The sequence below is a fragment of the Macaca mulatta genome, chromosome 2 (assembly GCF_049350105.2).
Source record: "Macaca mulatta isolate MMU2019108-1 chromosome 2, T2T-MMU8v2.0, whole genome shotgun sequence".
NCBI classification, from domain to species: Eukaryota; Metazoa; Chordata; class Mammalia; order Primates; family Cercopithecidae; genus Macaca; species Macaca mulatta.
In genome coordinates, this window is record NC_133407.1 from 21,406,289 (window position 1) to 21,428,188 (window position 21,900).

The window sequence follows — 21,900 nt, forward strand, 5'->3', positions numbered from 1 at the left end:
AGAGTAAGCCTGTACTTTGAAGCCAGGCTTTGACTTCTCCTCCCTAGCTATGAAAATCCTAGGTGGTATCTTCTTGCAATAAAAGGCTGTTTCGTCTACCTTGAAAATCTATTGTTTAGTGTAGCCATCTTCATCAGTTATCTTAGCTGGATCATAATAAGATCTTATCCTGTTACAGCTTCTATATCAGTATTTGCTGCTTCACCTTATACTTTTATGTTATGGAAATGACTTCTCTCCTTAAACTGCATGAACCGACATCTGCTACTTCCAACTTTCCTTCTGTAGCTCTCTCACCTCTCTCAGACTTCACAGAGTTGAAGAGAGTTGGGGCCTTCCTCTGGATTTGGTTTTGGCTTAAGGGAATGTTGTGGCAGGTTTGATCTTTTAGCTTCTAAATCTTTCTCCATATAAGCAATAAGGCTGTCATTGTTATTATTCATGTGTTCACTATAGTAGCACTTCTAATTTTCTACAAAAAACTTTTTCTCTGCATTCACAGCTTGGCTAACTATTTGATGCAAGAGGCCTAGCTTTCTGGTTTCTTGGCTTTTGACATGCCTTCCTCACTAAATTTTATCACTTCTGCCTTTTGATTGAAAGTAAGAGACATGTGACTCTTTTTTCCACTTGAACAATTAGAGGCCATTGTAGGATTATTAACTAGCGTAATCTCAGTATTATTGTGTCTCAGGGAATAGGAAGGCCTACAAAGAAGGGAGAGATGGGGGAATGGCTGGTTGCTGGGACAGTTGGAGTACACACAATGTCCATCCATTCAGTTTACTATCTTATATGAGTGCAGTTTGTGGTGCCCCAAAACAATTACAATGGTAACATCCATGATCAGTCATCACAGATCATCACAACAGATCTAATAATGAAAATGTTTGAAATATTGCAAGAATTACCAAAACGTGACACAGAGGCATGAAGTAAATGCATGCTACTGGAAAAATGGGGCCAGTAGCCCTGCTCAATGCAGAATTGACACAACACTTCAATTTCTTTAAAAAAAAAAAAGCAACATCTTTGAAATGCAATAAAATAAGGTACAATGAAATGAGGTATGCCTATAAATATCTTGAGTATTTCCTCTGAGATCAGGCCCTTAGAAACTATTTATTGAGTAACTGATTTAGGCCATCACTGTATAAACTCTTGTTTGTCTTTGCTATTGTATTGAGAGCAACTGCATAAGTAATCTGAAGCAGTGAGGGAATCACTGATTGTTTTATATATTAGACTTTTAAAATATTTTATTTTTATTTAAACTTATTTTATTATATTAAAATCTATACATATATGTTTTTTAGATTTCAGATTGAGATAAGAAATTTCCTTTACCAATGATTATTTGCTTTCTCATTCTTCATACCAAGGGAGGTGCCAAACGACTCTGTATAAGGTCCCAGGAGGATGCTTCTTGGAGATGTAGATTTTTTTCATGGTCATTGTAGCGTAATGTGTTTTCAAAGGGATACTCATCTTACAAAAGTTACTGGTGGTTCCAATTCAAGCCTAAATCCAAATTGCATATCAGCTGTTAAACAGCAGTTCACACTTGTGCCGTTTGAGTTTCTGCCTGGGGGAAAGGCTAAAGGAAGTAAGGGTTGAACGGTATCCCACTCTCTGGTAGGTGTAAAGGGAGGTAGGTCAGCATGACTTGGGTGATGATTGTAGCATGGTGTACAAAATAATTATAGAGAAAAACATCACCCTCAAATTCCAAATTGCCGTTATTAGTAATTTATAGTGGATTTTAAAAATATGTTAAAAGTATTTACAAATATGCTTTGAATTAGTTTGTTGCATTGACCAATTTGAGGATTGAGGATGGTGACAGAAGAGCCAATCATAAGAAGATGAAACCTGGATATCAAAGACCTTAGGTTAATGTGGAGTCTTTTACACATGAGCCATACTATTTTGGACATACATATGGACATCTAACCAAATTATTTCTGTGTGGAAATGTAAGCACCAGTAGCTAAGATTCTATCCATGTGTTGGCTCCTGTCTGGGGAGTATTTTTTTTTTAAGGATCTCAGAGTACATTTAAACCATAAGGGAATATTAATCATTGAACCAGTCATTAAGCTTCTGTTAATTCCCTTTCTTCAAGAAAAATGATGATATAACTAAGGCTGTGTCCAAACCATTCTATAATGGTTGCTACAGCACTACCCTCTCCTGAAAGCAAAAGGCCTCTTTCTTCTCTCTGGGCTACCTGCCTGCCCTCCACTATAGCTGGAACCTTGTTCATTCTTAATTGACTCTGCTCAGTATGGATTCAGTCATTTATCTGGGATGTTTCATATAGTGTGTCAATTAAAAATTTTTCTGTTTATATAACTACTTATTATTTTTTATATTGGGGTGCAAAAGCACAATTCTTAAAGTTATTCTTTAGCAAGTGTCTGAGTTTTTTCAACCCTTTAATGATAGAACCAGGTGGAAGACAAAAAACCTGATTCAAGAACATTTGAAGAACAGAGATTTATGTAGTTAGGCAAGTAAAAAAAGCTGAAATAAGATTGCTAAATTAAGCATAAGACTGGTAGAACTTCTATAGGGTAATAAAATGATATCATTTTTGTGATCAAGTTCTTGACTGGGTGTAAAATCATACCAGTATATTAATTTCAGCAGGTTAACCTCTAACACTACAGGCCTGTAAACTGTCTGCTCCTTTATTGGTGTAGATTGTTAGTTAAATATACTGTGACATTACCCATTATAGAAATATAAGACACATTACATGAAAGAGGCTCAGCCGGAATTCAAGAGTTAAGGACTTCAAAGCAGCCTTGCGTCTGGCCTTTAAACAGCTTGTTCCTGAAGTTTCAAATGAAAGGAAGTTTGTTGCCTGATCACCCAGAGGTGAAAGGAGCTGATGCTTTGACTCAGCTTCCTGCCATTCCGTGAGAACTCCACTGGAGGCTGGGGTAGCAGGGGCATCTAGGCCTAGACTGCCAAGCTCCTTCCAAACAATTTTTGTCTGATTATAGAATGGTCTGCTGGTCTGTGTTGAGAAGTATCCATCATCCATGCACCATCTCCTCTGTCACTTCCCTCTCTCTTCTGATGGAACATCATATTTCCAGTGTCTCAGTCCCAAGTTTCAGCAGTCCTTGGCTCGTGCTCCCCACATGGAAACAGCTACAGGGCACTGTAGATTGATTTACCCCACAACATGTATGACCTCAGCACCCTTGGTGCTAGTCCCATTTTTACCATGCTCCCATTTCAGATGAAGAAACTAAGGCTCAAAGATGTTGTGACTTTCCGAAAACCATATTGCTAGTACCTAGCAGAGAGACAATGCAAGCCAGGCCTCTGACTTCAACCGTTGGAGCCTCTTCCAGTGAGATCACCTCTCCTGAAATAGAATCAGCCTTATTTCTCCTCACCATCGTGTGTGGTCCCTGGCTACCTCTTCAGCTGTTTACACACTGTACTTTTTTTTATTGTGCTGCACACCAGCTAAACGGAACAGTTTGCTGTTCTTCAGTTGCAGCTGTCACTTAGCTGACTTCGCCCTTGGCTGGAATTATTCCTTCTCCTAAGAACCCACACTCACACACAACTTCCCTCACACCCAATACATTTCCTGTGCTATTGAAGGCCTTCTAATTCTTCCTGGTCTTCTCAAATATAACATTCGAATCTGCTCTTTATCCCACATCCATGGCTGTCTGGGTGAACCTTCCATGAAATCCTTATGAGTTCAAGATTCTTCATCTAACCAGGGACACAGGGATTGATTGCTGAACATTTATAGATTTGAACTACAATTATGTTACTTTATTTCATTGTTATGATAGTTAAGAGGTGAGAGTAAATTTGTATTGTAGTTTGACAAGATTGTTGGTCCAATATAGAGAAGCTCATGTATGTTTTGGCCCCCCATTCATGAAAACTATATTTTTTTGCTTCTTCACGGATTTCCTTTCTTAACCTTTTTTTCCTCCTGTTGTCCAAAAGTTCCTGATTCTTAGCTGAGGGAATTCAGAAAAATAATATATTGATACCATGTTTTGGTCAACTGGGAGAATACAGTATAACCTGCTTTTCTGGGTTTCATTTGTAGTTATTAACAGCTTCAAAGTGTATATTGTGAATTATAGTTTCAACAGAATGGACATATAGTATAAATCAAGTGTCAGAGCACCAGAGATGGGCAACTAACTTGGCTATTTTATTATGCAATGAGATACTAAAGCAGAATATAGTGCACAGCAATAGCTGTAAAGACCTAATGCTTCCAGCTTATTATATCTACGTGCTTTCCAAAAATAGTTAATTAAATGTTAAGAGAGATAGGTAGAACATCATGTTAAAAGTAGCAATCCTTTTAATAAGAGAAATAATATTTCAGGATGGGAAGGAGATATTGTTTTGTATTTGCAGTAACCAGAGGCGCCTTCTGGCTGTGTCCTTGCATGGTAGAACGGGTGACCACCTCCCGCTGGCCTCTTTTACAATGGTGCTGATTCCATTCATGAGGCCTCCGCCCTTATGACCTAATCACCTCCCAAGCTCACTTCCTCCAAATGCCATTGCCTTGGGGATTAGGATTTCAACCTGTGAATTTTGGTGGTTCAGAAGCATTTAGACCATCGCACTCAGTCTCCTCATCTGTAAAATGGGGATAGAATCTACACCAACAAAGGAGCAGACAGTTTACAGGCACTGGGAGGTGTTTTACTCATTTAGTCTCCTCCGTGGATTTAAAGGAGACGAAATACGTAAAACACCTCCCAGTGTCTCACCCAAGTCCCTGCCAAAAAAGAAGGACTGCTCTTCTTGCAAGTCCTCTGACCTAACTCTGCAAAGGAGAAACAAATAGCTCTTTAGTGTCATGCTTGCCACAGAGTAAGCCAGCAAATATAATTATGTAATGACTTTTTGACGCTTTTAAGTAAATTGCCTCTTATAAGAAATTTTGTAGTTTCCTTCTAAGTTCTAAAACACTAGTCAAATTTAGTATTTTAATAAAAACTGTAAAAGAATGCAAAGTATCCCAATATTTTAAACTTTGATTTTACTTAAATTTTAAGGAGACCAAATATTGTGTATATATTTTTGCAGTAGGAAATACCACATAGATATTAATCATGGATCATGGGCATATTATGTATGACTGACATTGCACATGAACTGTGATCAGCCTCATAGATGTCTTTTTAATAAAAAATTGTTTTAATACAAATATTCTCAGTACAAAATTGGTAATATAAATATATGCTGCTTTTTTTTTTCTTTTTTTTTTTTTGTGAACAGTTAGGAAGTGTAGTATTTTCAGTGGGCTAATCTAAAAGATTTACTGAGAGAGAATGTTTTTAAAGCTAGATAAAATGATATGGCTAATACTTGCCAAATGCTTGGTAGTTAATAACCTTTAAATGAAGAATAAAAATACACTTTGGGAGGCCGAGGTGGGTGGATCACTTGAGGCCAGGAGTTCGAGATGAACCTATCCAATGTGGTAAAACCCTAGTTCGAGACGAGCTTGTCCAATGTGGTAAAACCCTGTCTCTACTAAGAATATAAAAGCCGAGTATGGTGGTGCATGCCTGTGGTCTTAGCTACTTGGGAGGCTGAGGCAGAAGGACTGCTTGAGCCCAGGAGGCAGAGGCTGCAGTGAACTGTGATCATGCCACTGCACTCCAGCCTGAGTGACAGAGTGAGACCCTGTCTCAATTTTTAAAAAATTCAATAAAAGGATGAGTATTCAGAATATCTAAAGAGCATTTACAAATCAGTAAGAACAAAGAACTATGGATACAAGCAAGAAATTTACCAAAGAAGTACAGCAACCACACTAGCATTTAGATAAATACAAAAAACAATCAGATTGGCACAGCGGAAAAGTTTGATAATATATAATGTTGACTGAGGTGTAGAAAAATGGATTCTTTTCTGATCAGAGTGTAAATTGACTCAGGCACCTAAAAATGTATTTGCTACAATGTATCCTCAGGTCCAGCTATTTCACTTCACTGTGTCTACCCTAAAAGAACTCTTGTACTTATGCACAGTGAGGCAGCCGGTGTATATTCACTGCAGCAGCACTTATTATCATGAGAAAGTGAAAGCAAACTAAGTGTCCACTAAGACAGAAGTGGCTATGTAAACTACAGTGCATCCAGGACACATAGTGGTCTTCAGTGGTACAGAGAATGGGCTAGAACAGCACATGTTGATAATAAACAATCTCCATGATAGACTGTGAAAAAAGTGAAAAAAACAAATTGTACAACAGTTTATGTGATGTGATGTGTCACCATTTGTTTACAAAGGAAGGGAAGGAAGGAGGGAGGAAAGAAGGGAGGAAGAGTGCAAGGGAGAAAGAGAGGAAAGGAGGAAGGGAGAACGGACAGACTACTGTAGATTTTCCATAATAGTAGCTTTCAAATGCTTGGAAATGACTATCAATAGAAAACACGTTTTACATCTTGACTGAGTGGACCCTTCCAATGTACTCTGAAATTTTAAAATCTAGTTCCAATTCATTTGATATCATTTTTCAAAATGCTGATCATGACTCATTAACATTGGCTTCAGGACTCAAGTATGGTTTGAAAAGTACCGTTTTGAAGTATACATTTATGTATGTAAATGGATAGAAAAGTGAGTGGAAGTCAACACACCACTCTGATATCACAAGTTATTTCTGGGGAGGTGGCTGTGATGGATGGTGGCTCCTAGGAGCCTTGAATCTCATTTCTCATTTGTAATACTAACATTTTTGTTTGCTTGCTTGCTTGTTTTTATAGGAGCATGTGTAATTAAATATTTTTAACTTTATTTTTTAATAACTAAGTAAACAAAAGTATTTCCAAAAGTCAAGGATGTTTTGGGATTGTGAGGGTAGTGGTCAAAAGGTCTCAAGAAAAATAATTTTTAAGTTAAAAAAATTGGATAGTTGATTAATTCAGAAGGCAGACATTCTAGCTAACTCTTTGTTTTTGTATTTAGGGCCACAGATGGGCACATTCTTGTGGCAAGGTAGAGTCAAACCTATGTGATATCCCATTCAAAATGTCGTCACAGACCTAAGAACTCTCTGCCATGCTGTGAGATTTTAGCTCATTACCTATGAATGTTACATCTAGAAATCAAAAACATAAAGTAGTTTCTATAAAAATGATTTTAAAAAACCAAGATCTCCATTTTCAGAAAATGCAAAGTTAATTTTTCTGTAGCAACATCAACTTGGTCATGTTACACAGTGTCTAGTATTTGGTTTGGGTCTAGACAAACAGTTATATTTTAAGAATTATTTCTCCAAGAATCACCACTGTAGAAAATATGGCATGTGTACACTTGACCATCTCCACAAGATGGAGCAGACAATCCAGCTCTCTGTTTTCTATTTTAGAGCTACATTAACTCTTTCTATTTGCCTCTTTATATTTTTATCCCAAGGGTATTTATTAAACCTCATATTAATAATCAAATAATTGATATTAAAAGGAGTAAACATTGTGTCCATGGGATATAGACTCTTTAAATTTCAAACATTTAAACAAGGTATTAATTGGAGATGAGCTAGAACTAGATTATTTCTTGTGCTAAATTATAAACTAACTCAGTAAAGATATCTGTAAAGAAAGCAGTATTTCTTTGAATGTTTATATTTTATTCTTTTTTGCATTTTATGTCTTTATACATTTTCATATGCTTATAATAAAACAAGTTGACTCTTAAATGACTACATTGAACGTTCTCTTTAAATGTCTTGAAAACAAAATATTTATGGTAAAATATGCAAGCTTTCTTAGAAAGTGCTTATAAAAGAAGCATTTTTAAAAATGCTTAGCTGTTGTTAAAGCAATGACTATCTTCATGTTTAACTTCATAGTGGCTCAATGTGTGAAGGGAAGAAAAGAGGGTCTTTGGAACTTTCAACTTTTTTTTTTTTTTAAAGGAAATTGGCAAGAAAAGTTTTATTGCAGAAAGCACATTCTCGGTTAAGGGGAGGAAGGGAAAGAGAAAGAGAAGGAAGAGAAGGGAAGGAAGACAATGCACATCACATATCTGAAGTCTCTTTTTGTTTTATCCAGTGTGGTTCTGTGAGTGAAAAGAGGCAGAGGTGGCCTTGTAGGTAATCTAGAGACAAAAGCCATTCCTTTAAATAGTTGTATAGTCCTCAGGTTAAAAACAGACTGTTTGTGGCTATGACAGAGGACGCTGGAAAAGCAGCTCACATACAATTTGACGCCAAATTAGTCTGAAAACTATGAAGGTGGTGTGGCTGTATGATGAGAATTCAGGATAGATTATAAATGTGCCCCACTTAGACTTGGAGAGAAATCTAGGTGAAAATTATAATTTGTAATAATCACAGATTTGAAAGTTATTTAATTCTAGCTAAAAGAAATTTTCTTTTTTTGCTCTGTAAGAATGTCTATTCAGTGTTACATTTCATAGTTTTGATAAAATTAGTCTTAAAATATGTCATGGAGGACATAATGAATTTAAAATTTAAAAGCATGATAGCCTCTTAACTATACATGTCTGAAGCCTGGCTTTTCAGTGGCCACTGTATCTAAGGCACTGCTGACTCCTGATGGCAGCCTGCTGTAATGCCAGCAAAATGTCCAAGCGCTAAGCAGTCTTTCAGATGTTATTACAGGTAATATCATTGTGTTACTTAGAAGTCTGAGAAGTAAAAGGAAGATATTGTTTATTCCATGTCATAAAATATTGAAGTACTACAGGGTCTCTGCATATTGTCTCACTGATAAGGGGAAGTCTTTACTTTAAAATTATTGTTAGAATTTTACTTAATTTTTTCATTAATATAACATTTGAAAGAGAACTTGACTAACTACAAAATTTATCACCCACAGCATCAGCAGGAATTGCTGTGTCCCAGAGGAAAGTACGTCAGATCAGCGATCCTATTCAGCAGATATTAATTCAGCTGCACAAAATAATCTATATCACACAGGTCAGTGTTCTAGCTTTTTATTTCTTTTTCATCTTAAATGCAAGTTTGGTGCTAATATTGCTGAAGAACTATTTTATAGGACTTTAAGTTGAGTACTTGTTCTTATCCTCCCCAACTACATACATGTGGGGACACTAGTTTAGCAGCAGAGCTGGGAAGGTAGTAGGGTAAAAGAGCAAATATATAGGATTTTTCCTATGATTCCTAATATCCTCTCTTACTGTTAGTGCCCAACCAAAACCAAACTTCAACACAAATGGCCCTTCTGCAGGGGTGAAAGTGGAGACAGAGTTAGGATTCTTTGCTTGTAAGCAGCTTTACTATAGGAAAGAAAAAGGAAAATTGTGCCCATCCATTAATTCTGAGGATGCTAGGTTGAAAGTAGGACCTTTCAGAGAGTGAAAGTCAAAACCACACAAAATCCAGAGTTGTTAAAACTTTCTATTTGTAAATCTCAGTGACTTCTAGCACTGAGAAAATAATGCTAAAAATGGCTATTAATTATTGACAGAAATATGTCTAGAAATAAGCAACTTGAAGGCTCTGTTATATATGGTTAATAAAAAAATATTTTTTAGACAAAGAAGTGCAGAAGACTTTTGGACATGAAAGCCAACATTATTTTGAAGTCTAAAATTGTATATCTTTTGTGGTTTATTCATTCATTCACTCACTTGACATATAATTATTAGGTGCCTACTATGTGCCAGATGCTATTCTAGGGACTTGAGATACATCCACGAGCAAAACATAAACATTGTCTTGCTCTAGATTCAAAGAACCAATGGGGCATGCTGTCAGCTGCCAGTTGTGGCAATTCCAACTAAATATCCAGATACTGAAGAGAAATATCACAAGTTAAACGGACCAACTGGGCCCATTGGGCTCATAATCCATTTAACTAACCCCCATCCCTACCCAAAACATCCCAAAGCAAAAAAAATCATTAAAAATGGTGTACCACAGTAATATTGTAAGACTCTAGGAATCTTGATGTCAATTTGCAACCAGTGTCTAGTATTCGCTGAAAGCCTGTGTATTTCCTTTTCCCCAGTAAACAGTCACTCTAGTAAATGGCTGCAATTTTCCTTTGGAGGAAGATTTATAGTGTGCACTTGTAGTAATGTTTCAGGGCCCTTCCTCAAGGGGTCCCAGCTTTCCACTTAATCAAGGGGCTCTGAGTCTTTGAATTGACTTGCATCTGGAAACTGTGTGAGAGGCTGTAACTCTCCACTGTAGCAATGGCAACTTAGGGCAGGTTTCTGTCTACCACACCTAGATATTCTTTTCTGTTGAACTGATCAAGGAATACTTTAATAGGCAGACCATCTGTTTCTTTTCCAGGAACACCCTAGTCAACTAACCACCACTAAAGATCTCTGTTGGCTAAGCATTCTAAATAATAGTACCTCCCCGCTTCCCTTTATGAAAGATGTTCTCAGTTTGCTATTGGTGGTCAAGTGCTGTCAGTTGGCCCCTGCCAACTGGATACATTGAAATCACGTATCGTTTGGTGTCATACCTGGCCTCCAAAGGAGAGCAACCACAGGGCTTATCAAGGATGCTAGTGCTCTCCTCTCCAATGTATTTCTCAATGCCTCAGTGAAAGGAGTGGCTTCTGGATGTTCTTGCTGAATATGGTTGGGGAGTGGGTGTGCAAGTCACACATGGTAAATGTACCCCAATGAGCCCATCTCTCTGAGCCTTTGAATTCCCCCGTCCACATGCCAGAGATGCTCTGACATTCTACCCTCATCAAACACAGACCATGGTTAAGTACAAGTTTTAGTCAAACAACCAGTAAACTACCTCCAGCTGCATGAGCTAACATGTGAAATCTGGAATCTCTAGTACGTGCACCCGTATCAATGAATTCAGCCTGATGTAGTGCTATAAGTTTTACCCTTCCTGGCCTATCCTTCTTGGAATCCACTCCTGCACATGTTCTCTGGGTTGCTGCTGAAATGTAATAGCAAAATCTTGTAATTCTTTTCCTATTTCCTACTGGGTCACAGTTTATACTAATTCCCCTGGATCATATTGAAATAGGACCCTAGTTTTGGATTTGATCCTCATTGTGTTGGGTCTCATGAGGAAATGAACATCCCTTTTAAAGACATTTGTCCTACATTAGGTTATCATAGGGTTTTCAAGCAAAGAAAGGCTCATCTTCTCAGACCCAGAATGGAAAGCTATTTTTAATTGCTATGAAGGCTGCTCAGAGTGACCTTGGTTTCAGGATTGTTAGTTTTACTTGGGTGGTCTCAACAAGACGCTCCTATTCCAAGTTTTAGAATTCTCTTTTTTCTAACTTTCACATGAGAAATTTGATAACATGTGACTTCATCCGACCTTGTAATTTGGTAAGCTGCTCAATTAAGTTTCAATTATCAGCCATATCAGCACCGTAGCAGAACAAAGCAATGGATTCTTTTAGGGCTATCATGGGATCTTTCCATGTCACAGATCATGACTTGAACTGAGCTGTAAAGGACCCAAGCTTGTCATTTTCTTTCTGTAAGTGCTCCAGTGCATTCAGAAGAATCCATTCTGTGCCATAGTCCTTGTGTTCTTCATTACTGTGTGCCAGTCAAGAACAGCAACTATTTGGGCTTCCAAGGCACCTGCTTCAGTTGGCACTTCATCAGGATGATAACCTGATTAATTGTGATGCAACTGCATGCCATGGATTACTAGCATCCCATGTCCTATTGGCAACAAGCAAAGGAACAAACAAAACTCAGCACTGGACTCAGTTCCAAGAGCACAATCAAACCAATTCCCAAATCCTATCTGTATGGGCTCTTCTGGGACACTCCTAAAACCTGTATCTGTATCATTGAGGGTCTAGTCAGAAACCATACCGTAATTTCAACAGGGAAGGTTTAATATAAAGAATTATTAACTCTGAGATCTGGCCACTGCACTCCAGCCTGGGTGACAGAGCGAGACCCCGTCTCAAAAAAAAAAAAAAAGAATTATTAACTATGATGAGTATTATCTACTAGGGAGGGGAAGAGAAATCTAAAGAATGTAGGAAGAGCACATCAAGAAGTCACAACTTCTAGGGCTGAGGCAGAGCACCCAAGAAAGGAACGAATATAGAAGTGGACACTCCCACGCTGGGTCGAAGTCCTGACCTTCCTGCAAAGATCAGAAAAATTAGTAAGGTGCTATGCTGGAGAAACTTGAAGCGAAGTGTCCCTCTGGGGGACCTGGGCAAGCCCTCCACAGTGAGGTACTATGCCCAGGAACATGCTGGGAATCAGCACTTGAGGGTGTTGTGCTGGGTAGCACCCTCCATGGGACCAGGGGAGGCCACCCCGAGTTAGATGTTGCTCCGTGGAATTCTCTGGGGAGCTACCTGCAGAGTTGATACCACTGGATCTGACTGGGGGTTAGCACCAACCTCTCGGGGTCCTACCTGTGCTGTTTACTATGAGCTGCCGCAGCAAGGCAATGCAGGAGCATCACTGGAGCCAGGAAACAAGATCCATCGTCCTCCAGTGTCCCTCCAGGGCTCTCTTCTGATACAGCTTAGCATCCTGCCAGATGGCAAAGGAGAAATGTTCCAGTATCACAGCCTGGATAAGCTGACAGGCTGCTTACTGGCACACTTAACCTAGGGGACTAGGCAAGGAACTGCCTTCTTTGGTGTCTCCGTACCTCTGAGTTCTCATTGCTTTCCCTTTAGCCTGGGTAGTCTTTAAGCCTGGGGCTGAGTAGCCTGGGTCTTATCTGTCAAGTGTTGTCCAAACTCTGGTGCTCTTTTCTGTTTCCCGATGGCTGCCTTTTTGAGATGCAGGAGTCTAAAACTGATTACTTTTCTATTTTCTGCTGTCAAGCTTTCTCTTAGGCAATGACAGAATTGTCTAACTAATTACATAAAAGAGGGTGAGGGTGTACAGGGAAATATTGGGGGAAGCTTGATTAATACATCAAAATATAATCTGCCATATCTATATTGAGTAAAGTGATTATATTAATGCACGTCCATTTAAATACTGATATAGAAATATGGAAAAAGCATTCTTAACTTTAGTGTTATGGAAATAGCTTTAAATAGCTTTTTAGTTCTCTTAACTATTAACTATTAAATTGAGAGAAATATCCTTTGAAATTTAAATATAATTTTCATATGCCTGTCTTGCTAACTTTTATGTAATAAAAAACTTTTTTTATATTTGCCATTTTCTTGTTGGATTTCAAAGTAGTTTAAAGCAAGAATAAAACTATTAAAAATATCTTATTATTATGCTCTTGAGCCGCCAGTGTAACAAATGATTTCATATTTTTTGGCAGAATGGCATTCCTTGCTACAAGTTTAAATATAATTATTGTGATTTTTAAAATGTATTTCCAGAATACTCTGAAGTTTGTGACGTTGCACATAGTCGGGAATGATTCCTCTTTGAGGAACTTTAACTTACAGTGCTAGGCAAAGTCAATGACTTTCAAATAAAAAAGAAAAATACCCGTAAATATTATACTAGTGTATTTGCTATAGGTAAAAGACCAAGATGAGTTTTCTAACTCTGCTAATTGCAAAGAAAGACTGAAAGTAAGAATGAATTGGAAAAACAAACAAAAAGACAATTTTTTAATGTATTTATTTACTAGTCACACTCTCCCAGACTTACACTTGGTGGCTGCCCTGAACTGAGGGGCCGCATATCTCCTGACAACCAGCAGATGAACTTACAAGGAAAACTTCTTACTTTTGGTTGGTGGTGGCCTTTTCTGTCTCGTTTCCATGGAGTCAGATCAGTGAAAGTCATCTAAAAGCAACTATTTTATAAGGCAGGATGTTAAAATCCTTACCTTGCTTTCTTACTGACTTGACCTCTGTTTTTATCAAAACTGAAATGGTAATCTTAAGACCAGCAAGCTAAGAATGAAATCAGTGGTTTATTTCTATTGCTGGAACCCCAAATCTACCTTTGGGCATATAAGGTGACTAAAATACATATGTTACCTTTTAGTGTGAGTCTTTATGTGTTATTGCTTAGGAGATACCTGCACAGCCCAAAGAAGCACTGGATTTAACTTTATTCTTAATATTTAGATTGTTTTGTTAAATAGATGCTTTGAAAATCAGGATATATAGCATCTTTTAAAAAATAAACATTGGGACTGGGCGCAGTGGCTCACGCCTGTGATCCCAGCACTTTGGGAGGCCGAGGCGGGTGGATCACGAGGTCAGGAGATTGAGACCATCCTGGCTAACATGGTGAAACCCCGTCTCTACTAAAAATACAAAAAATTAGCCGAGTGTGGCGGTGGGCGCCTGTAGTCCCAGCTACTCGGGAGGCTGAGGCAGGAGAATGGCGTGAACCTGGAAAGCGGAGCTTGTAGTGAGCCGAGATGGTGCCACTGCACTCCAGCCTGGGTGACAAAGTGAGACTCCGTCTCAAAAAAAAAAAAAAAAAAAAAAAATCAAACATTGGTCTCCTAGAGAACAGGCAAGCCATTTATCTGAAGCGCCTTTGGATTGCCCATCTTCACAACCACAGTTATTGCCAATGGAAAAAAATGTGGTTCGGAATAGCAATGTGTTGTCCTCCAATGAAAATTATGCTACTGACTGTCATTGGTGAAACGTTCTATGTTTTTTCAGCAGTAGTGATGGATAAGACTAGAACCACCCACACCTGCTCATCTGGATCTCCTGTACTAATGGCAAGGGTGACCAAGATTTAACAGAATGAGATATTTAGGGCAAAGTTGTATTTCTTAAATTGACTCCCATTTTCAGGTTTTGTAAATTCTAAGAGAAGTGTTATGTTTTGTGTATTTAGTTTGATGACAGTCTTTGAACATTCTGTTTTAGCATTTAGGGAAATATCTTCTTAAGCAGTAATGTCAAAATAACTTTTTAAAAAATAGAATTAGATAGTAACTTAAGTATCAAATGGAGTCCTGTGAGCAATGGATAGTCTTCTGATGTATTCTTGGAGATACTGGAGAATATAGAAATTTCTTTAAAAGAATCCATATATTCTTCCACATATACAGATCTATATATTCTATTCCAATATTAGTATTATACAAGTTTGAGAAAACCTAGTATAAAACATGCAGATCGGTTTTCATTAATTTTGTTACTTTGTGTAGTACAGTAAAAACAAGCAAACAAAAACCAAGCTTTTAGGTGTGTGACTTTGAGGAAGTAATTATCTTTTTAAGAATCAGTTTCTTCATTTGTAAGATGGGGGAGATTATGAGACTATTTGCCTCAAATGAAATAAAGTATGTAAAAGTATTTGTTTATTTGTTTCTTTATTGGAGATGGATCTTGCCACGTTGCTTAAGGCTGGTCTTGAACTCTCCTGGGCTCAAGCGTTCCTCCCACCTTTGCCTCCCAAAGTGCTGGGAATACAGGCATGAACCACTGTGCCTGGCTGAAAATGTTTCTAAACTATAAAGTGCTGTCCTACAGTAATGCTAGTTGTGGTGGCATCTGTTCTAGTATAATGGCTGTGCTAGAAGGCACTGCTCAGAAACTATTCTCACATGTTACATAATGTCTTTAAGCTCTGACTTCCTCACCTATAAAATAGTACTTGCTTTTTAAGTTTTTTGTGAAGAAAAAAGTGAGACTGCACATAAATGAGTAGTCATAGTGTGTGGCTCAAATGAATCATAGATATTAATATTCTATTCTTAGTATTATAGTCCTTATATATTATTATGTTTATATCACCTGCAATTAAGCTATGCATGAGTCATTATTTTGTGTAAAATTTTAAATTCTTGCATGAAAGCTTTAAAGATGGGGTGCTGTCCATTGTGATAATTATTCCAGTAAGATCAATAGTTTTCTAATATATATGCAGCTTAAGCTGACTGAATGTTAACTTACTCAAATGAGTTTTTGAGGCTTACTTCAGGCCATCAGGAGCAGTAAAACAATAAAAACAATCGTAAGTTAACTAGAGGCTTCTCAAGTTAAATAAATCGCAAAAATTCTCAGAGTACCTGAATTAATCATCTGATACTCATAGCTTCCAGTAGTGGGTTAAGTCCCCTTTGAAGGAAGCTATCATCCCACTGGTGTTTCAGACTTTCAGAAGTTAGTCATAGCAGAGAAGGCTGGCTGCCTTTCTGTTTGACAGCCCCTTGCAGTCAGCTGGGCAGCAACCAGAGGGTTCTGGGCCAACACTGCTCTCTGGTGTTTGGTTTGGGGAAGTGGCAACTTTTGGTGCATTACAAAAGGATATTAAACCTGTGCTCTGTCCAGGTACTTTCTGGTCCTCTCATCACTCCATCCCATCTTCCTGCTAGGAACATACATGCACATGCTCCTCACCTTCATGTCTGTTTCTATTCTAAGTTAAATTCATTTCTCTTTTGCTATTCTCTCTCTCACACATATATCATTTATACTCATTTTCCTTCTCATCTTTCTTCTATTTGCTCCTTAATGCTGAGAAATCTCTCTCTCCCTGCACCCTCCTTCCTCTCTCTTCTTTCTTTCTCTTCCACATTTTTAAAATTTCCTCCTTTCATTTCCTGTGAAAGGACAATAACAATTATGACTATTTGCTGGGAGTAGAGGGAGGGGTCCCATCTGGATTAAGGCAAAAGGAAGCTATAATATTGACATGAAAAGAGGTCAGTGCTGCCAACCTACAAAACGTTTCAAAGTACACTGAAGCGCTTCAGTATCTCCAGAAGAGTCTTATTTCCTCACTAATTAAACTTATTTAGACTCAAACACTAGGATCAAAGATACATTTTTTATTTTTTGAGATGAAGTTTCTCTCTCATTGCCCAGGCTGGAGTGCAATGACACTATCTTGGCTCATCACAACCCCCAGCTCCCGGGTTCAAGCAACTCTCCTGCCTCAGCCTCCCGAGTAGCTGGGATTACAGGCATGCACCACCATGCCTGGCTAATTTTGTATTTTTAGTAGAGATGGGGTTTCTCCATGTTGGTCAGGCTAGTCTTGAACCCCTTATGTCAGGTGATCCGCCTGCCTCGGCCTCCCAAAGTGCTGGGATTACAGGCGTGAGCCACTGCACTCGGCCAAAGATATATTTTTAAAGCATTTTCAACTGAATTATTTTCATCTTTTATATAATTACAGTACTTCATCATGGGCCCTACATTCTACTGTGTTTGGGATGTTGAAAAGTTTTTATTTGGTCGTGCAATCAGTGTTGTGAGCCCCTCCCTGTAGGCCCTAGTCTTTGCTCTGCCATTATCTTTTATATGCCCTCCTGTCTCACAAAACTTGAGTAAATAGGATAAGGTAAGTTATGCTTCAAGAACATTTACACCCTGAAATTCCTTGACTTGACACAATAGAGGTTTATTTCTTACTCAGTTCCAGTTGGGCTGCTCAGGTGGCCCTGTTCCTTCTTGTGGCTGCGTGGTCAGAATAGGATGGTAATGCCAAGCCCCTTGCCGTAGGGAGGACAGAGGTGGAGAAAACACACTGACTTTGAATTGCCTTATCCTCAGAGTGACACACATCATTTTTATTGGCCAAAAGTAGTCACATGGTACCAACTAAACCTGTAAGGGAGCCTAGAAAAGCTAATAATTATTTCTGATAGATTCTTCTTTCTTTTGATCTGAGCTTTGAATTCTATTCTTGTTTAATATTGAGATCTTTTCCTGTCACATTTTCCTTTCCACTTAGCCATCTTTATTCTGACTGTTCCTCTTTCTCTCCCTTGAAGTTCTCTCCATAATTTAAATAAAAACAAATATTATTTCCACTCTGAGACCCTTTTAATCCTGACCCAATTTCTTTTCTATTATCCTTCTTCTGAATGTCACTTCATCTTTCTGTGCTTTCCAGGACTTCTGATTTTCTTATAGAGATCCAACCTACAAAGCATGACAAATCATTTTTTTAATCCCCATTTTTTTTGTTACCATGTTTTCTAGGATCCTACCATGACTTTCTACTACTCACTTACTAAATGTAACTCATCTTGGTCTGGTCTTAATATATACTAATCTATCCTCTCTTTCTTCTGGAATGATTGGTACCTAAATCTGACCTCTCTGCAGCTGAATTTTCAGGAGCACTCCCAGACAGGCATCTGACTGTATATACTACTGATGCAGATGTGTGTTTCCTGGTCCAAAGTGTCAGATCCTATAGTACCACGGCTACAGTGTGTGGCATGGTTCTGGCCATATTATAAGCACCTAAACATCTGATAAAAGTGCATCATTCTGTGTCAAGGCTGTTCTTCACAAAATTCAATATACGTGTGCAATTAACAAATAATGTGTTAGATGAACAATAATATCAATCAGTGAAGAAACAATAAGATAAATGGAAGCAGCCATTTGAAAAAGAGCAAAATAATATATTCCTTCTGAATTGCAGGGTAAGAAATTATAGCATCTAGTCATGCTATTTGCTGTAAAATTCAAATTCTTACGTAGTCCTATTGAGTGAATATTGTTACATGGGTCCTCAGTGAATGCCTTTTCAGTCAGCTGTGTAGTGTTAACAATTTGTTTGTAATGATTGTTTTCTTATTTTATGCAGCTCCCTCCAGCTTTGCACCACAACTTGAAAAGAAGGGTTATAGAGAGATTCAAGAAATCCCTCTTCAGCCAGCAGAGTAACCCTTGTCATTTGAAATCTGAAATTAAAAAGGTATGGTATCCAATATATAGGAATTCTTTTGCTGAAAAAAACACATCATAAGAGGTACATTTTATATCTCCTTCACTTCGTACTTTAAGCTCTATACTCTATTAAAGTTTCTTATTGCTGCTTTGGATACTAAATTGAGGATATGTCTTTGCTTCTGATTTTCTCTATTTCTGTGGCCCTTATTTTTAGATAATAAATAAAATACTTTTTCAGTATTTTTGTATGTGTTCCTAAGAAAGAGTAATATTTAATTTGAAATGTGTATATTTTAGCCTCTTCTAGAGGATTACATTCTGATATTTAATTAGAATAATCTTCAATAAGTTCCAACACTGAGATATGTCACTCTGAAAAAGTCATTTAACCATCTGTGTCCATTGATTTTTATTATCTATGAAAGCTGACTAAACTATTTATAAGGTTCTTTCCATCTTAGATATTCTACAATCTTCTAGACCTTAGATACTAGCAGACATTTCTATCCATACATATAGAAACTAAACTACAAAAAGACTAAATCAACTGGGCAGAAAGAAAATAGTTTACCTCTGGTTAACAAAACTTGATACTGGAAAATCCCTTTGTCCTGGTTGGTAGCCCTTTCAGTGCAGCCCCTGGAAGTGGCCATAAGCTCCCCTGAAAGGCCCAAGGTACAAGCAAGTCAGACCCACCTACGTGAAGACAATCAGTACCACTCCAATTTCATGTTTTTTAAAGAGTTTCATCATATTTTTAAATGGTTAGCATAGTCATGCTGCCGGTGAACTTTTCCTTTAAGGTTTCACTTTCCCTTAATGCATCAAAGCTTAAGCATAAACTTACTCATTATTTAGAAAATATGATAGGCTCTTTGATAAGAAATGCAAACAACATGCTTTAGCTTTGTTGTCTCACATCACTGGTATCTGCACATACACCAAAAACAGATGGGGGAAAAAGACACAGCTGCAGGTAAACAAAACATAAACCCTACTCCATCAGAGATTAGAAAGCAGGTTTTCTTTCCTGGGTTGTGTTGGCAAATAGGGCCAAGAAACAAAGCTAACGGAGATCAAAGCCGTAGAAGAGGCTTCAGATATTTATCTTATGATATTTCTATATTGTATCATAATAAATACATTTTTAGAAGACAAAAGCTTAAATCTCCCATGAAAAGATAACATGTTGCTTGGTTTTTTATTCTTATTAAGGTCATATAGCCCTTATTCTTATTTTTTATTCTTATTAAGGTCAGAATAATCTGGTTTGTGCATAGACTTATTTTAACAGAAATCCTAGTTTTATGAGATGAAAGCATCTGCTGCAAACTGTCTGAGACATAAAAGTGGCTTCAACTCCCACTGAGTGATTTTCCATCAGTGCTTCTCTTTTATTTTCTCTATTATTACTTATGTTTTTGGTTTTGCATCTCTTCCTCACTTTCTTTCCTCTCCTCATAGAGAAGATTTTGTTTGTTTGTTAAATTCCCCCACCCACTCCTTGTCTTCCTTCCTGTATATTGTGGCAGCATCTCTCATTAGGGCATTTACCTTCTGATACACCTCGTCTGGGAAAATTAAAACAGGAATTGATGGGGTGGTAGTGGATGTTTGGGATGCATGGGTGAGAGAACCCTCAGGAATAGACTCATCCTTATTATTAACTTGTTTAAGAGGCAGATTATACTCTCCTATAAAGACTGCCATGGTTCTCTTCTCTGATATTACAAGCTCATGGTGGTCTATGGGACATCTAGTATGGACCTTTAGGTAGGGAAAGGCCCTATGTATTGTTTTAGGGCTTTAAAATTGGAGAAGGAGAACATTCTGCTCCCAGGCTCAGCTCATGATCAACAGAGGTGTGGTTCCATTCCTCTACAGGCAGCTTCAGGCTTGCGCCATCTCCCCATGAAGTTGGATAATAACTTTATGGGGGTGTATCCTCCTAGTCAGAGAGGCAGGCCTCCTGTGTGCTAAAGAAATCTCTAGCTTGGGATATTAAAACACTTCCTATTCTTTGCCACCGAACTGAAAAAAAATAGCTCTGACAAAAAAACCTTTCTTAATTTTCCCTGTCCAGAATTAATCTTACCTTTATGAGTGAAATCCACTTTTTCACCGGTATTATTGTGTTTTAAATAGCTTTTTATCTACTTACATTTCTGTTTCCCCCAAAGTTAGTGAGTGTGTCTTATTTATCTTTGATTCCCCAGGGTCTTGCACAGTGCCTGGCATGTGGTAGGTACTTAATGTTTAATAATTGGAGATAGGATATATAATACATTAATATATATTCTGTATAATATATTACATAGTTGTTCTATTCTTTATTGGTATACTGATAAAATATATTCATATATGTAGCTTTCCTGCCCTCATCTAAACTTAAATGAGAAGAGTTTGTGACCTCCATTTTTACCCCCTTTCTGGTGTAATCTTTTGATAGCAACAACTTTTGTTCATAAATGCATTTTTCAATTCCTGTATAACCATAGAGGAGTGGCCAATTAGCCTTTGACTGACACAGTCACCCCATACCAGGGCCATAGGAGCAGTAGGTGGTGACAGCCCATAAATGCACTTGATTTCCACCTTTCTCACTGAAACTTCTGAAATCCACAGGCCCTGTGTCCCTAGTTTGAAGGAGCCATTATGGGATGATTGTGCCTACTTATTAATAGCCTAAGACCCAGAAGGATACAGAAGATTCAAAAAGTGCAAAAGTCCTTTTCTAAGAAATTAAGCTCTTTATTTATACCTCACCTAAGCTGGTCTTCAATCCAGTCTGCTCAGTCTTGGCTAGAATTGCGAGGGGAATAAAGCAACCAACTAATTGTATAGGTATCTTTGGGAACTAGGATTTTCAGCATGGAGGAAAGGTGAAACAGAAACAATTTAGAAGAGATTCATTTAAATTGGAATTGGAAGTATCAGTATGAATGAATATGGGTTCATGAGAAATCTCATCTATTAAAAATATACACATTTCCTAATATTTTCATTGAAATAGTCTAGAAACTAATCAAGTAGCAATGAGCTCCTCCACCCATGACTCCTTGGGGATATAGCTGATTTTGGTCTAGAGCAGGAACTGTACAAGATTAGACTGGAATATTTGGATGTACAGATAGCATAGGAAGGATGGTATCAAGGACTACTGAGGGTATATCAAAAGTTCTCAGGAGTCAAATTGAAGAGGCTCCCACTGGCTATCTATGGGATAATTGGAACATCAGTAAGAATAATAACCACAGTGGATTGAAAGCATTTAATAAGGTTTAAACCCAAGAGTTCATAATACCAAAAAAGAAAAAAAGAATCCCTCATTGGTTAC

The 21,900-nt window shown here is 37.8% G+C and overlaps 1 protein-coding gene across 7 annotated transcripts in view; it reads left to right on the forward strand.

The window, feature by feature from the left end:
- Positions 1–21,900, forward strand: part of NEK10 (NIMA related kinase 10) — a 422,123-nt gene that overhangs the window by 227,956 nt on the left and 172,267 nt on the right. For 4 of the 7 annotated variants that reach the window (XM_077994143.1, XM_077994146.1, XM_015132308.3 and 1 more), the window contains 3 exons: positions 6,985–7,014; positions 8,862–8,962; positions 18,478–18,588. In XM_077994143.1, the coding sequence (XP_077850269.1) occupies positions 6,985–7,014; positions 8,862–8,962; positions 18,478–18,588 (242 nt within the window). The remainder of the gene's footprint in view (positions 1–6,984; positions 7,015–8,861; positions 8,963–18,477; positions 18,589–21,900) is intronic. The other 3 variants (XM_077994145.1, XM_015132309.3, XM_015132312.3) reach the window with 1 other exon arrangement.